The sequence below is a fragment of the Cotesia glomerata genome, linkage group LG1, assembly GCF_020080835.1.
Source record: "Cotesia glomerata isolate CgM1 linkage group LG1, MPM_Cglom_v2.3, whole genome shotgun sequence".
Lineage (NCBI taxonomy): Eukaryota > Metazoa > Arthropoda > Insecta > Hymenoptera > Braconidae > Cotesia > Cotesia glomerata.
The window spans coordinates 25,531,394-25,550,553 of record NC_058158.1 but is presented as its reverse complement, the minus strand read 5'-3'; the positions used below and the strand labels follow the sequence as shown (position 1 = coordinate 25,550,553).

At 28.4% G+C, this 19,160-nt stretch overlaps 1 protein-coding gene across 26 annotated transcripts in view; it reads right to left on the bottom strand.

Moving 5' to 3' along the window:
* The window catches only part of LOC123271836 (calcium/calmodulin-dependent protein kinase type II alpha chain), a gene marked incomplete at its 5' end in the record, with an annotated part of 80,968 nt that overhangs the window by 37,950 nt on the left and 23,858 nt on the right, over window positions 1-19,160 (bottom strand). For all 26 annotated transcript variants that reach the window (XM_044738323.1, XM_044738332.1, XM_044738350.1 and 23 more), the window contains 2 exon segments: window positions 406-460; window positions 14,880-14,939. In XM_044738323.1, coding sequence (XP_044594258.1) covers window positions 406-460; window positions 14,880-14,939 — 115 coding nt within the window.

The following is a 19,160-nucleotide window of genomic DNA, read 5'->3' as shown; positions in this document are numbered from 1 at the left end:
ATTTTATAAAAATATTAATAGCTCAAAATTATTTATTTATTATCCTATTATTAATTAAATTTTAAGTTAACTAATACAAATTTCAGGAAATGCTCGTGATTTGTTTAAACAATATGAATTTATTTATCACGGCGCACCTCGCGTCGGGCGCTCGAAATACATCGCGCAGCCAAGCGTCTCAAGTTATATTGCAGCTTCGGTCAGTTATAATTAAAAATAACAATTAGAAATATTATTATTAAATAAATTATTTTTTTAACAACATTATGAATAATACAATACAATGATTTTTATAATGAATATAAGACAGAAAAAATTAATAAATAATGAAATATAAATTCTACAAAACCGTGTAATCTATTTTTATTTTATTGTAATAATTTTAGTGAATAATTTTTCACTTACAAATCGAAGACAAGGTAGTGGCAATGCTCTTCTTGAATACTTTCGTGTAATCTCACTGTAACAATAAAAATAAATTAATGTTAAAATTTTTCGAATATAATATTGTCAAAAAAATTTTTAGCTCAGTAAGAAAATTCATTTGAAATTTATTTTTTGTGTACAATTGATAATTTAATTTCTTTTAAATTTTATAATTAATTTTTGTAGCCCAAGAATTAACTAATTCTAACAATTTTTTATGCCATGGATCTAATTTCTATTAAAAGTTTAATGAGTGATTGCAGTTCCGATGATAAACTACCTTTAATGAGTAAAGTTTACGCACATTGCATGTATTTTAAAAAGTTTATGTTCGTATAACTTTTAAAAACATAAAGCTGAAATAAAATACTTAAATTTAGATCAAAAGATTCTAATAATATGAAATTATTCCTCTTTCGCAATTTGAAAATCAAATATACTTTATACGTAAGTTTTATTAGATTTATGCTCTCTACACAATTGTAAATTGTAAATCATATATAAAGTACACAAGTTCCATACAGGATGCAGATATGAATCCTATTTTATGTATAATTTAAGTGTACCCCATTTAGTTTACAAATCTTATGTAAATCAAATTCAAATGTATATGCTGCTAAAGTCATTTATAAAAGATTTGTATTGAAACAACTATTTTCAAGACATTGTGAAGAAAGATATGTTTTTGTTGAGAGTGAAAAGATATGTTCATATAAAATATTATACGAATTATTATATGCTTAACCGTACTGCAACAAAACTTAATTTGAAACAATAGTTATGAAAAGTTTAATAAACAAGATAATTAAAATTACGAATTTCTGCATGTATTACGAATAATAATATTAGGGAATAAATGACATGTATCTGTGAGAAAGTATGTCATCACCACTGGGTGCACAAAGGACTCGGGTTGTAGAATCTCATTTTCATTGTTGTTATAAACTAGCCATGTATGAAATTAAATTTCAATTCATGATAAAATTTGGACATTATCGTAAAAAGAATTCACCTAGTTATAATATAGCTCAAAAGTAACTTTGGAGAATTGAAATTACACTTAGAAAGTTGTCATTTAATCAACAGTGAATGAAGAGTTGAAAAATTTTTTTGTCTTTTTTTTCTCAATTCGCTCCAAAAAATCTGAGATATTTTTTTTTGCTTTAAATTTAAAAATAGCTACGATACCCGAAGCGATCAGTTTTGCCATTTTCTTCGAAAGCAGTGAAAAAATATTTTAAAACAAAAAAAATGTATTTCTATTTAAAAAAACTACCCACTTTACTGTAGATATCTCCATCTGCAAACCTTTAATTAAATAATATAACAAAAAAAAAAGAGTAAACAATTTTAATCTATTTATATTTCATATCAACTGAATTGGAGTACGATCATTATTACTACTAATTGAAAAAATTTTCATTTCATCATTGAACGTTTGTAATATAAATAAAATAATTCAAGCTACCAATTATTAGTTGTTATCCATTATGTTCAAATTTTTATATAACAAACAATAATCCATTCTGAAGAGTATATAATTATAAATAATTAATATAATTAATACTGATGATAATGTTTGAAAATAAACTTTATAAATACAAATAGTAATTTTTGAAGAATTATTTCGCTCCGACGTTGATTTATACCAAAAACTATCAACAAGAAAATCTTAAAAAATAAAAATGACAGTTTCATTCTCTTCAATTTTCAACGTTAAACAAGGTAACAACGAATTGAAATTAATAAAGATAATAGATATTATGCAACATAATTTTTTACAGGTGGTGCAAGCTTTAGAATATTTTCCTGAAAACGGTCTGTATTTGAAGAGCTGTGTCCTTAAAATGCTAGGTATGATACACCTACATTCATTAAATAAAAGTACAGGATTCTTTAAAACTATTACCAGCTGGACTGAGAAGTATCCTGATGTCATTTCAACGTCTTGCTACGTTAGTTTTAGGAACAAAAAGTTTAACGCAACCGTTGGAAAATGACATTACTGAGAACAACGATGGCGTCTACTCCAAAAGCACCTATACTACATTCAACTCAAGTTGGAACATCGTATTTATCGATCCTCTCAGCCACACCTCGATGTCATAGGGTAAAGCTACACAATAATAAATCGATCCGTTATCATTATAATTTTTTTTTTTTTTACTATGTCATAAAAAAAGTTATAAATTATTTGCTTTTCTTGAAATTTATAGTTAGATATTACTCAAATATTGTATTGAAATGCGAATCATTCTTGATAATTTATGTCAGTGTTAAAAATCGATATCTGACACTTATAATTGGTAACTTTCGAGCAAAAGTGAATGTCTGCATATTTGATTGCATTGAAAATTATTTTTAACTTTCCGCTAAAAAAAATTGAAATTTTTCAGAAATAAGGAAGTTATTGGTTTCACCCCGATTTTTGAAAATCGAGTTTTCATCAGATCTCCACATTTTTAGGTTCTAAAAAGCGATTCCGACCGTTTTCCCGAGGATGTCACTATGTCCGTATGTATGAATGTGAAATTTTTTCAAATGTAGTTTTTTTGAAATAACATTTAAACGGCTTTACCGATCTCTTCCAAAAACTAATCAGCTCTTAACATCAAAAAACCACTTCGATCGCCGCCAAGATGGTCAAAATCGGTTGATTCGTTCGTGAGATAATGTTGACGAAAAAAATGATTTTTTCGAATCACTCCGAAATGTCATTTCTGATCAAATGCATGTTCTTACTTCTTTTATAGAATATAAAAACTCGCGTTGATCGCCGTCGGATCGGTTGAAATCGGTTGATTCATTCGTGAGATATCGTTATCGAAAAATTAGGAAAAAGTCGTTTTTCTTATATAACTTCAAACTTTCTTCTCGGATCATTTAGTAAATTAAGAAATAATTTTTTTCGTGCTTGAAAAACTGCGTCGATTGCTACAAACTGCATCAAAATCGATCGATTCATTTGAAAGATATTTGTTTTTAAAAAATTCCAAAAAAGTGTTTTTTTTAACATAACTTCCAAATTTTATGTCGAATCGTTTGGTAGGTAATAAATAATATTTTTGTGCTATAGAAACTGCGTTGATATCTGCAAGTTCCATCAAAAACGATCGATTCGTTTAGAAGATATCGTAGTTAAAAATTTTTAAAAGAGTATGTTCTTAACAACCACTTGAAGAGTTCGAAAAAAAATAAAAGTTGTGGTCTTGAGCTCAAAGAACTCAAAACTTCGAAATAGATAATTTCTCGAGCGTTTTGTACATAGCGGTATAAGTTCCAGGAATGGCCTGCAGGGTCAACCGTTTTCCAGATTTTTTTTATAAATAATAGCTCGAGCGAATTTTTAATTGGATTCAGAATCAAATGAAATTAAAGCTTGAATTAATTTTTGAACTCATATGGATTCATCTACGTTAAAAATATCATCATAAAAAAAAATATAAAATTAATTAAATGCTCAACTGTCTACGTACGTTAAAAATATAAGAGTAAACAATTTTAAGTAATGAGAACATTTAATGAGCAAAAAAATTCTTCAGCATACACGATACACATAGTTAGCAAAATCCTAAATAACATGTACTTAAACTAAGTACATATTTAGTGGAGTTTAAATTTACATACTCAGTAGATGATACCATACTACTAAACACTTTAAGTGACTTAACTTTTTCTGAAACACATTCTCACATCAGCGAGTATTTTTGACCAGCTCAAAACCACATGTCTAATAGTGTCTGTCCGATAATGAAACTTTCTCACATGTACATAGTTAGTGAACTCTCGTTTTTTAAAGTTTAAGTTGACATCTCGTATCATTACGTGATGAAAAGCCTAGTTTATACTTTTAAAGAAATAGTTTGTGCACTAAAAAAAAAAAAACTAATTTACTCTAGGAAAATATTTTCTTCAAAATTTTACTCCTGTTTCGAGATATTCAGTTTTCTTAATTTAAGTAATTTGCTCTTGAATTAAGAATATGACTATCTTGGATAAAGAGAGAAATTCTTAATTCAAGAAATTTGCAAGATACACAGTAAAAAATTTTTCGTCATTGTGTAGAGTGTTAAAATTTATGTGTTGAATATTACACTCTAGTGTGTAGAATTTAACATTCTAGTGTGTTAAATCATTAAATCAACAAATGAGAGTGTTAAATTCTACACACTAGAGTGTAATATTCAACACACAAATTTAAACACTACACAATGGGGAAAAATTTTTTACTGTGTATTTTCACCCAAGAATTTTTTTTATCTCAAATTAAGAAAGGCGTAACATTGATTCAAGATGTTAAGAAGACCAAAATTTCTGAAATTTATATTATTTTCTACACAGAAAAAAAAATTTCCTGACTGGAGAACGAAATTCTTGATTCAAGAAAATTTTCGGGTGCCTGAAGGAAACCGAAGTTGTGTTGGCCGAAGTAAAAATTTTTCTTGAAATTCTATTCTTGGTGGAAGTAATTTTTTCTTAATTCAAATTATCATAAATACTTGATACAATAAATTTTTATATTTGATCAAGATTTTGAGATATTTTAGAGAAGCAGTGCCACCTACTTCAACTGAGAAAAAAATTTTCTCACCTTGAGAAAATTTTTCTCTTGAATATTTGATACCCATTCTATATTATTTTAGCGTGCAATTATACATATTGAATGAAAAAAAAATGATTCAATATTATTTCATCTTCCCATTTAACATGTTAATCAATAAAAATATTAATAAAAATTTACTTCTATCGAGATATTTAATTTTTTGGAGCAGAAAAAAGAAATTTTCTCAAGACAAGAAAATTTACTTCTATCAAAAACTAAATTTTTTGGAGCAAGAGGCTGAATTTTCTTAAAACAAGAAAATTTTCTTGACTTAAATAAATTTTCTTGGATCAAGATACGTATTTCTTAAAGCAAGAGAATTAATTTTGTTGGAATAAGTGAAATTTCTTGTGTCAAAAAAAAATTTTTTTTTTAACTCAAGAAAACAATTAGGTAGAAAAATATTTTCTTGGCTCAAGTGAACCTTTTTTCCTGTGTTAACCTTAAAAATAGCCCACAGAAATAAGTTAATTTTGCTAAACTAACTAGATAGTATTCAGAAAATTATGATTTCGGTAAATTCCGATACCCAATCAGTTAGTTAAGAATTCTAGCAAATATCTAATGGCGGTCTTTTTTAACTTCCCGCTAGGAAAATTGAAAACTTTCAAAAATCGGGAAGTTATTGGTTTTACCCCGTTTTTCGAAAAATCGAGTTTTCATCAGATCTCGACGTTTTAAGGTCACAGGAAGCTTCCCTGACTCTTCCCGCGATGGTGTCCGTGCGGCTGTATGTATGTATGTATGTATATGTACACGGAGAAAATTTTATAGTAGAGTTTACTATCTAGTTATGGTAAAATCTATTAACTGAATTCGATAGTAGTAAATATTATTTAAATAACTATGTAAACCATCTGAATTGTAGTAGTTACCATCCTGATGGTAACTACTACTACTATTATGGTAATCAGTAATAATAGCTATTATTATTTTAACTAGTTACTACTATTATCAAAATCGTAATTCCTAATATAACCTAATGGTTACAGTTACCATCAGTAATAATAATAGCTGCTATCTAAGCTAGTAAAAAATATTAAAAAAATTAAAAATTTGCGTTAGCGTGGATGCATTTCTGAATGAACTAAAAGTAGTTGTAGCGCAGTGTAGTACACAAAAAATCGGGATTAAATTCGGATTGAATGTATATTTAAATTTTTATTTGTCTAAAACAAGTTTCAACGCCAATTTTTTCAAAAAAAATTTGAAATTCCCAAAGAAATCAAAATTTTCAATAAAATTCAAATTTCAAAAAAAAATTTTAATCTTACAAAAAATTTTTAAAAAACATAATTTTCAAAAAATCCAAGATTTTCAAAAAAAAATTTTGAATACAAAAAAGCTTTAAACTAATTATTAATCATAATTATCTATTTATTTAAATTAAAATTTTCCCTGTAACAATTTCAATTAAAGAGAGCATACTCTTTGCTCCAGTTGATGGTATCGTATTTTGAAATGCACCGAATCAGCTTGACTACATGTAATTTTTCTTCTGCATTGAATTAAATGATATTCTTAAAGCTAGCAGATGAAATAAACTCATTGACCTGTTTAAGTTATACATTCTGTTGAAGAAATTCAATGCACAAATTATCAAAACTAGCAACCTGCAGTCCCTATGTGACTGCCAAGAATTGCGAACTATAATAAATAAAATTTTGCTTAATTGTATAATGATTTTCGTTAAAGTGTACTTTACTTTCTTAACTATTGACATTTTTAAAGATCTAAGCTCATTCCGATGTTACACTTATCAAGAGCTTTTATTTGAGTACCCACATGAATTTTTATATATTTTTAATATATAATATATATATATATATATATATATATATATATATATATATATATATATATAAATATATGAAAAATTGATGTGGGTACTCAAATGAAAGGTCTCGATGAGTATAATGTCGGAGTGAGCTTATATCTGTAAAAATGTCAATAATTCACAAGATATAAGGTCATTTATTAATTATGAATCTAGAGATAGAATATTTTCTGTTAATGATATTCTCTTAATAATATAGATGATAGGATTACAATTAATTCCCCGTACTGAAAAAAAATATACGCCGCATATACGGGGACAAAAAAAAAGTATGTGGCATATATATTTTATATGTGCGACGTATATGTGTTTTTGTCAGCATATATGCGCATATATATTTTTTCAGTGTGGGTCAATTATAATGTAACCATCAAATGATGTTTCATTATTTTATCTTGTGAAAAAATATTAATAATTGATAATAATAAGACTTTTTTAGTAACCCAAATCTTGGATAATTGCTATTTTGATAATTATAGTCAAACATTCAAAATAATCAATAACAGCTCTAATATTTGGAAATTTTTATCATATATGGATTTAAACGATTGTGTTGTTATTTGTTTTAATATTTTAAAGGAAAAAATGTTCATAACTAAAATATGGATGCAAATAAAGAATTAAATTAAATAAATTTATATTATTTTTTCTTTCAGAATTTTTACAATCTGAGATGGTTACAGTTACCATCTTCGATTATAGCAGTTATAATTTTTAATAATTACAATTATCATTTTCGATAGTAATCGTTACCATTATTAATAGTAACTAGTACAATTATCAATGATAACACCTATGTGTGTGTGTGTGTGTGTGTGTGTGTGTGTGTGTGTGTGTGTGTGTGTGTGTGTGTGTGTGTGTAAACTTCATATAATTGTTGAACGGGTTGGCCGATGGTATCGAAATAAGTGGCGATCCAAAGAGTATCATGGCCATTAAATTTCGTAAAAATTTGAATTGATTCGGTTCGCTAGACTTTGAGAAATCTCAAAAATAAAATTTCCAAAAAATCATTTTTTCGGAATAACTTCTAAACGGCTCCACTGATCAATTCCAAAAACTATTCCGCTCTTAAGTTTGAAAAATCACGTCGATTGTCACCAGTCCCGTCAAAATCGGTTGATTCGTTCAAGAATTATCGAAAACAAAAAATTTCGAAAAAAGTGTTTTTTTCACATAACTTCGACATTTCTCTTTGGATCGTTTTTGATGAAATCGAATAATTATTAGAGCCCACAAAACCACGTTGATCGCCACCAAGAACGTGAAAATCGGTTAATTGGTTCGTGAGTCATAGAATTGAAAAAACTGCGTGGAATACTGCCAACCGCATGAAAATCACTCATTCATTCAGAAATTATTGCAGTTTGAAAATTCAAAAAATACTGTTTTATTAAATTTCCATCAGACTTTTGAGCTCGAAGAGCTCAAAAGCTTAGAACAGCTAACTCTATGAGCTCAGAGAGCTCAAAATAACATACAAATCATATTTTTGAGCTCGAAGAGCTCAAAAACGTCATAAGTGCAATTTTAAGCGCTTAGATATGGAATTAGCGGAAAGTTGCAGGGATGGCCTTTAGGGTCAACCGTTATCCAGATTTTTATTTATTTATTTCCTTTATTTAAACCCAACAGCTTACAGCCATTAACAAGGTCACTTTATACAATAATTAATACAAGATGACGCTTATAATCTATTCATTAATATTATTTCAGTATAGGGGAGGGTGGGGCAAGACGGCCCACCTAAGCCGGTTTTTATTTTTTGTGGCTTTCTACTATCAAGTGGATATACTCTCGTCCAACTTTGACTCAATTCACCGGAATTTTTCCAAAGTTCCAAAAAAAATTTTTTTTTTTTCATGGCAAAGTTGTTTCTCACGTTAAAAATGTTTTTATTTCTCTCCTGGACATCTGCATTCACTTTTATATTACTCAGAAAAACTATTGCTAACATAATACCAATCGTTCCCTTAGTTTTACAGAAAAAAAATTGAGTGAAATGATTTTTCCTACAAACCTATTACCAAGTACAGTACCGATAATTACATTTGTGAATATTGTGAGGATTCATTTATAATAACTCTAAATGATATATCTCACTCCCACAGGGGGTTGCGGGGGTGAATGTCAACAATGAAAATTTAAAATTTCCGAGCTATAGCTCCTATAAGGTCCAAATTAGGTAAGAATCTTCTGTATGTAATGGAGAAATGATCTAAGAGCGGAATTTATGACAATCTACTCCCAATATGGATAGCGGGGGTGGGTGTTAACAATGAAAATTGTAAATTTCCGAGCTATAGCTCCTACAGACTCCAAAATTCGGTAGGAGTCTTCTATGTGTGATGTAGAAGTAATTTAAATGAGGATATTACGACAACCGGACCTAAATAAGGATTGCAGGGGTATATATTAACAATTAAAATTTCAAATTTTCTAGCTATAGTTCCTACAGACTTCAAATTTGGTAGAAATCTTCGTGTATACTTATTTAAATAGAATTCGTAAAAAACATATTAAATTTGTTTTCTATAAAAAATGGATGTAACTTAGATAATTTTAAGTAACAGAAAAATTCGTCGCACTTGAAGGTACATAAATTTCAACTTCACTTATTTTCTTAGCGGGAAGTTAAAAATACTTCAATTAAAATTCAAGTCTAGATCTAAAAATGCAATTCTATAAAGTGCCCAGCGAAGCAGGCGGGTAACAGCTAGTGTTATATATAATAATAATTGTCCTGTTGGTTAATGTAACAAATTAATTGAATTCACTACGAATTGTAAATTAATGAAATAACTTATCTTAATAATTGTTATTTTTCTATTAAATAAAAAATTTGTTATTGTTATTTACAATTTCTTCAAATAGTCTATTTTGCCCTAAATCTATAAAATTAGCTGAAAAATATGATTTTTACTTCATTAATCATGATTTAATGCAGTGTTAATTATATTTTAAAATTAACAATGGTTTAATTTAAATTGAATATTAGAGCGTTGAAAATTTAACTTCAACGATAAATTCAAAGTATAAAATTTAGCTGAGACAAGTTATACCAACAATAGAAACGTTCCCTCATCGAATAAACACGATCGTCAATAGAACTAGAGACGATTTCTAAAGACTGACGATTCAACTATAAATATGACGGTCTGTATAAAAGAAACGATTGGACGATTACTATTATTGATGTTTAGAAGCTCGAAGATCAGTTGAACATCACCATGTGATGAATAAAAGACTCCAGAAAGGGGACGAAAAATAAATGTATAATATTTATTATATGTTATACAGTAGTTTACGTTTGTCTATAGTCTTATAAATGTGCACATATACCTGGCAATAAGTCTTTAGATATCTACATTACATATATCTCGGATAGCTTAACTGGTAGAGCCCTTGGCGCGTAACCGTGAGATCTGGGTTCGATTCCCAGTCTGGGCTGTCTGATTATTTTTTTCAATTACGGAAAAAAAAATTTCCACTGAGTAGGTCCCCCCTTTTCCCTATCCGTTCTTTCCCAACTCCCTTAAAATTTGCTTTGATATGGCTCTTTACCGTAAGATGGACGGTGGCGTTGTTTGCTCGGTGGGTCTTATATACGTGACTGAATAAAGTAGTCAGTACTTGTCTCGGATAGCTTAACTGGCAGAGCCCTTGGCGCGTAACCGAGAGATCTGGGTTCGATTCCCAGTCTGGGCTGTCTGATTATTTTTTCAATTACGGAAAAATTCCCACTGAGTAGGTCCCCCCTTTCCCCTATCTGTTCTTTCCCAACTCCCTTAAAATTTGCTTTGATATGGCTAAATATGTACATTATAATAACCCAGTTAACACAAGAACAAATGATTTTTTGAGTAACTATCCTCTAGAATTTTTAGTTTAGTTAATTTCAGGAAATCATTACGGCTTTTGAAATGATCAAAATGAAGAAAGGGAAGAATATATTAATTACGATTTATAAATCATATGTTTTTTAAAAATAAATTTGCATTGTGGAATAAACTCATAAATTTAATAAAGTTGTGAAAATTTTGCACTCAATTTTTAAGTTTATTATTATACTTCAACATATTAACTTTTCAACAACTTACTAGAGTGTTTTTTCAGTAAATACTTGAACATCGGCTAAAGTTTTTAATTAAAATGAAAAGAGCATAAAAATCGATTGAAAAAAAAAATGTCTCAAATGAACTAAAAGCAGATGCAAGTTACTTAGTTTTTTGTCATTCTGTCCGTGACTAAAAATGCTGAACTCAGCCTTTATTTAATCTAATAGCCAGATTTTAATATAATACAATAAACTATATATACAATTGTATTATCTTTTGTTGTAATTTAAAATTTATTGTTGTGATTAATGTTATCTACTGAAATATATCTAATATAAATAATCTTCTTTAAGTTAAGTAATTGAATATTTATAAGACTCACATATAAACGTGGCTCGTTAACATTGCTCCCACTTCTCTTTAAAAGACATTCCGCATTGCAGAAGTTGAAAGAGGTATTTCGTCACCTCCCAACTTCATCTATTTACGAGACATTTGTGTCCTCATTTTGTTTTTCGGCGATGCAATACTTTTACGATACAGAAATACTTATTTTTTTTTGTTTTTTATTTTACTATTGCCACCCTTAAAATCCACATGAGAATATCGAACCGGAAGCAATTTAGAACAAAAGTCACATTGTGGTGACTTAGTCAAATAATGGATTTGAGGATTAAAAAAAATTATATTGAGTTTATTTTTAGAGTTGAACAATCAATAATTTAGATTTTGAGTGTTGGCTATATTATTTCTGGAACAACAAAGTTTAACTTTGATAAAAATTAATATAAAAATTTAATTTTAAAAGATAACGTTCAACTCAGAAGCTTAAAGTTGGCATAAAAAATGATTATTTTTTTCAAAGCAACCGGCTGTTGAAAAAATTTTCTAACAACTAAATTTAGAAAATGTTCGTTAACCTTTTTAAAAATTTTTCAGGAATTTTGATCTTTGTTATTATGAACAAAAAAATTTTAATGTCATTGTTCTCAAAACAATGTCTATTTATATATAAAATATGCTCACTAATAGATAAATTAGGTGCTAATGTAATTTATTTATATGTAATTACCGTTACGTCCTAAATCAGATCTACAAGTATTCAGTAATAGCGTTTAAAACACCGAGTATAAATAAGTAAAGACGTTCTAATAAAAGAATGGGATTAATTTCACCCATTTTCCTTCCTAAATATCTGTACTCATTGGTACTAGATGTATAAAAAGTTTTTAAATAAAATATTTTGTAAAAAAAGTTTGGAAATTTTAAATATAAATCACAAAAATTTTTAATTAAAACTAAAAACAGAGGTTGGTAACTGTGTTTGACAGCTCGATGAAAAGTTTATAATCAGGTAATACGTAGGTAACTGACAGTCGATCGATTTCAGGTATACAAGCTTTATCTAAGCGTATTATGGCTAATATATGTTACATACATGTGAGGTCATTTTATGAGTACCATTAGATATTGCACTGAAAAAAAAGTTTTCGGCTCAGCGCCATCTACTGTATAGTAACGAGTGTATCGTTATGAGTACAATCCGTACAGTTACGAGTAGCAATCTAGATAGCGACCGTCACAATCCATTTGGGGGCCGTTCACGATACTATTGCTACTGTTAGTATACAGTTTTCCTAACGTCAATATTTTAATAGATATTTTTAAGTTCTATGTAAAAGCATGTTTAAGTTTTTCAGGAACACACGGAACAAAGGCTAGTATTTTAAATAAATTTAATTAACGAAAGTTGAGAACATCAAAATTATCATGTCTTTTTAAGGAACAGTAAAATTATTTTTGAAAATCTATTAAATTCAAATTCTAATCAATTTTTGTGATTGAATTGTTTTTATAAACAATATATTTTTTATAGCATATGAATGCATTATGGCAATAAAAATTATTTGAAATTAATCAGTTCATATCTTCAGAACAAGGGGAACATTGTATTAGATGTATAGGTCTTAAGGTATTAACTAACTCATAGAGACAATTCCGGTTAATTAACTCTGTACGTGCAAAATATATCATTTCACTTTGGAATTGATGGTTATCAATCCTTGTATTGATTACTAATCAAACACGAGTATCCACTGACATTCATAGAAAACAATGATCATGGTCTACTATTCATCAAAAATGTGCGTTAATCATAAACGAAATAGCTTTTACAACAACAGATTTAATTAATTTCCGACGATAAATATCAATAAACAACGTGCATTATTATTTAATTGACTTTAATGATAGTTTAGATGAACACAGAACATAAAATGAAGTAGTTAGCCATTACTGATATAATACCTTCTACTGCAAATTGTTTTTTTTATTACACGTACAGTAATAAAATTATTTTTCATACTTGCAAATAAAAAAGGACCATTAAAAATGTTTTATGACAGTAATTTACTGTATTTGGAGAAGTCGGATAAAATAATGATCGACCATAATTGGAAGAGAACGATCCACTAAAATGAGTAACTTATTTTAATAACTTTTCTGAAGAGCAACTATTATATTTTGAAGAGAAAAGAAAGTTTTAAAATCTTCAAATTACAATCGTTAGGATGTAACAATGATTGTGATTTTTTTAATCGTTTTTAACAATAATTTTTTTTAGCAATCAAATTCATACTGTAATCACAATTGAATTTTTTCGCTATAAAACAAATAAGATTTTAGAATCTACCATTTCTTATCTGTTGTTAAATAATAAAATGTTATAATAAAATACTAATCAGTGTTGATTAATGCTCAATTCCGAGAATGTCAATTGTATAAGCGACTACTCTGGAAAACTAACAACCATCTATTGTCAGAACAGCATGTGGTTATCGTATCCGTGCGTCGACGTCAAGTTTCAATTTGAATTTATCGACACTGACGAATCAGGATTAAGCTATTGTTTGTCTCATGGTCTCTTCCCAGTTGTCCTACGATAATATACACTGACGATGAAATGCCCACCAATATACATATTGAATTAGCTGTTAGCCTGTGATAACTCATTGATATTCTTTATAATTGTAATTATATATGTATATTATTTGTGTATACTCACATTTGAATGTTTTAGTATGCAAACAATTATTTACGACTTCTGAAATAGATAATACTTCCCAGCGTAACGAATAGATGTTGATAATAAAATTAGATTATATAATCCTATTGAAATCATTAATCTCTCAATACAAAATTTGATAATCCAAAATTAACTCCCGGAATCTTTACATGATTAATTAAAAAAAATTTATAATTTCAGTGGTTAAGTAAACAATATTTTCATAATTTATCAACACTGGATTCCCATAGCTAATCACTTTCAAAGTCATCAAAATAATTCAGAGAAAAAGGAAAATTTTATCATTGGAAAGGTCTTGTCCTGAATTTGTACCTTTTCAAGGTTTCATATGGTTTTCAGCAATTGTTAATTGATTATAAGTTTTTGGAATAATTCTAAATAGATTTAAATCTTGTATTTGATAATTTGTTTATTTATTTATATTATTGTATGACAAACATTAATCTATACGTTCTTTCAAAAGTTTTCAATATTGCTTTATGCTATTCTTTCACGTAAAAAACAATTTCAAAGTTATTTTTATCATCATGTATTAAAAATAAAGCTTATAATTTTTACTATCAATAGATGTTATTCATTTTTTATTAAAAATATTATTAGCACCGTCAAAATTTGAACTTTTTTCATGAGGAAAAAATTTCTTCAAAATTTGAATTTTCTTTTACTGAAAAAGATAAATTGTTTTTTCGAATTTTGAATTTTTTTAGTCTACAAAATCGATGTCAAAAATAATTAAATTATCATACAAAATTAATAATAATAATTATTACTATAAAAACTATGAAAAAGAATTTCAAATGTAAGTTACTCTAAAGTTAATTGCGTAACCCCAATGTAAGGTTTACATAAAAACAATGACAAAAAACTTACCAATATTTGGATGCTGTAATTTCCTACATATCCGGGCTTCACGTTCGAGTTTTTGAAAATCTGCAATAAAAACATTATAATTGTAGTTTTTGGTTATAAATAATTTGAAATGTTCATTTTTATTTTCTCTAATATGCTGAAATTTAAGTCAAATTCCAAACATCAGTCGTAGTATCTTTATCGTTTATTACAAACTGTAAAATCTTAATCCATGAGTACTATTAGTAAAAACATCGTCAACAAATGATAAGTGTAGGAGCAACCGTGGAACCCGAGATACCGTCCAAAAATATCACAAGCAAGCGTACTAGCATAGCTCGGCCTCGGCACATGACGACAACGTAGATAATCTTTTCGAGGATTGCTGTGGCCATTGACGAACCGAAATAACGTGAGAACCAACGTCTCGCGTGACCAATAGTACCTTTCATATCGCTTTACATCGTTCAGGCATTGGTTCAATGAACGTTAATAGAAAATTATTATATTTTTATTATGCATGTTTCTATAATCATGTTATTTATAAATATTTCATGTTTACTAGGGTGTTTCAATTTTAGGCGACTTTTTTTTTCAACGAAAACAGGCTGAAAACTTGCATGAAGGTGAGAACAGAAGCCTGTTCAAAGCAGAGCTCTTAAGGAGGTATTACCCTACAACGGTTCTCAACTTTCAGAAAAATTTCCCCCCATATGCCCCAATGTAAAGCATTATAACTACAATATGAAGTAGTTGAGATGCAGTACACTTTTGCGCCTCCTCTCACATGCGCAGAAGTAGAAAAATAATCTCACTGCGTCTTTTTTTTGACTTGGCTACGTTGCATTCTCGCTCAGAATCATTTGCCCCTTGAGACATGTGTTGTAGAAAAATTTAATGTTTTGAAATAATTTTGAGGTTACGTATAGTTGGAGACTGCAAATAATAAATAATGACTTCGCGGTTAAAGAATGGCAGATTTTACTTTAGCAATATTTCGATCGGTCTTGAGTGACAGAAAAGGTCCTGGTAAATTTAAATTAGAGAGTCTCAGTCAAGATTTTTTAAAAAATTCAGATGATGAACAACAATCATTTCATGATGCAGCTTATGACGTTCTAACTTTACAGAATTTAGTGGAAATATTAAATTTAAAAAATAATTTATTCACTTGTTATAAAAAATGTGACGTTTATTTGCAAGAACTATCTGATGCAAATAAAACAAAACATAATTTAAAAGTATTAACAGACTTGAAAGATATTATTTCGTTGAATATATGTAAAAAATTAGCTATGAATGATATTTTAGTTGATTCTTTGAAACAAATATTTAAACAAGGACTTGATGAAGCTATCGTGCAATTGTTTACTGAAAAAGTAAATAACAAAGTAAGAATAACAAAAAAAAAAAAAAAGATATTATAAAGAACGTCTTAGACTTTTTAAAAAAATTACCAAAAAACTCAGTTAAGAAACCAAAAAAAAATAATTTTAAGAAAGAAAGAGTTTCTAAAAAAGAATAAAATAATTAGTAGAATTAATGTTCTTCTAAAGTTAAAAATAACTTATTTTAAATAAGTGCCTTTATAAAATATTTATTGAAAAATGTACTTTTAAATAAATAAATATTTATTATATTAATATTGTAGCTATATTCTTGATTTATACTATTTATTATTTTACATATTTATTTTTCCTATACAGTAAATTTGTGCTTAACCTATATCCATTAAATTTTTATAGTTATTTGAGTCTGTTGGGCTTCTACTGTATTTTGAACTTCCCGCGCAGTGCAACGTTGCCAAGTCACTATCTCTCACTTATTAGGTTATAAGAGAACGCTGGAAAATCATTAAAAGTAACAAACTTTGAACATTGTTTATAAAAAAATTAATACCGCTCGTTTATGTTTTTTTTTTCAAAAAAAATACTTGTTATAACTTCAATTAAATATTCTCAGTTTTTTAAAAAAATCCTAAGAAAAGTATGGTTGTTATTCAATAAAATGTTCGCTCTAACTACGGTCATTTTAAGAAGTTTCACGGAATTATCAATTTATTACTCTACACGGAGGGAAAGATAAGTTTGGAAAATCAGAAAAGTGCACGTCTTATAACGCTCATTTATCACAAAAAAATCTGGAAAACGGTTGACCCTAAAGGCCATCCCTGCAACTTCCGCTAATTCCATATATAAGCGCTTAAAATTGCACTTCCCGGGAAAAAATGATCAGGACTGATCAGACCTGTTCATATCTGATCAGGCCTGAAATTAGACCTGAGCAGACCTGTTCATATCTGATCAGGCCTGAAATTAGACCTGAGCAAGCCTGTTCATGTATGATCAGGCCTGAAATTATACCTGATCAGACCTGTTCATGCCTGTTCATGTCTGAAGCATTAAATACGCTCAGACCTGATCAGACCTGTTCATGCCTGTTCATGTCTGAAGCATTAAATACGCTCAGACCTGATCAGACCTGTTCATGCCTGCTCATGTCTGTTCATGTCTGAAGCGTTAAATACGTTCAGATCTGATCAGACCTGTTCATGCCTGCTCATGTCTGTTCATGTCTGAAGCCTTAAATACGCTCAGACCTGATCAGACCTGTCCATGTCTGATATCTAGCCAACACTGAGAGACAATTTTATTTAATAGTAATGAAATTTTATTACTATTTAATAAAACGTTTATTTGGCTAATCCCAAATAAAAATTTATTAAATATTAATTAAATTTCCTTAAATACTAATAAAAATTTTATTAAATACTAATAAATGTTTCTTAGTATGTAATGAATATTTATCTACATGTAATATAAAGAAAATTCATTAATCAACTAACTAACAAGTATTGATCAGTAATTAATTGAATAAATAATTAAGTAAAATTGAATTTTGTCGGAACTATATTTTGAAATACAAAGTCTACAACTGTTGTTATCCGAGTGGATGTTAATTTTTATGCACTTAAATTTAAAAATTTCACAAATGAATCGATAAGAGTTAGACATTATTTAATAAAATGAAAACAGAAGCAGAAAACCAGACAATGTAGGGACGCATTTGTTAAAAATAAAGACTATGATTTCATAAATTCAATCGAATATTTATTTATTTTTATTATTTAAAATCTCTACATGTGATTCGTCATGAAGTAAACAAATAGGTTAGGTTAGGATGTCTTGTTAAAAATCTTAATACTATTTATTAAAAGACTTTACTGTGAAAATATATTTGAATATATTATAATTAATTGATGAATATTAATTTTTTTTTTTTTTTTTGAGATTATTTTTTTTAATGACTTAATATTCGTATTAATGACAGCAAACGAAAGCGTCGTTCGTGGTTATTTTAATAAACACATATTAGTATTTAAGAAAATTTTATTAAATACTTATGAAATTTTATTAAATACTAATATAATTTTATTTATATGAAATATAATTTTATTAATATTAACTAAATTTTTTCAAGTCCAAATAAACTGTTTTATTACTATTGAATAAAATTCTCTCTCAGTGTAGAACCATATGTTAATGGAGCGAAAAAAAATACATAGCCGTTCCGAATAAATCACTGTAATATATGATTAATTATTAATAATTAATAAATTAGGTATAGAACTCCGTTAACTATAAGGATAAATCATGTATAAAATTTGAATTACTTGAAGTAGCTCGAAAGATACTCTCAAGTTAAGATGAATCATTTGGTCAAGAGGTAAAGTGTCAGTCTGAAGAGCGCGAGGTGTACGGTTCGAATCCCCGTCGGCACCGATTTTTTATGGACCTGATCGAGTCAGACATGAACAGATCTGATCAGACCTGAACATGCCTGGCCAGGTCTGATCAGACCCGGTCATTTTTCATACCTGATCAGACCTGAAGACTCATGCCTGTTCATGTCTGATCAGATCTGATCATTTTTTCCCGGGTTATGAGGTTTTTGAGCTCTTCAAGTCAAAAGTCTGATAAAAGTTTCGATTATTCGTTAATTCATTCAAGAGTTATTGCACTTCGAAAGTTCAAAAAATAGTGTTCTTTGGAACTTTTATCAGACTTTTGACTTGAAGAGCTCAAAAACCTCATAAGTGCAATTTTAAGCGCTTAGATATGGAATTAGCGGAAGTTGCAGGGATGGCTTTTAGGGTCAACCGTTTTCCAGATTTTTTTGTGATAAATCAGCGTTATAAGACGTGCACTTTTCTGATTTTCCAAACTTATCTTTCCCTCTTCGTAGAGTAATAAATTGATAATTCCATGAAACTTTTTAAAAATTTAATTCATTAAACTCGGG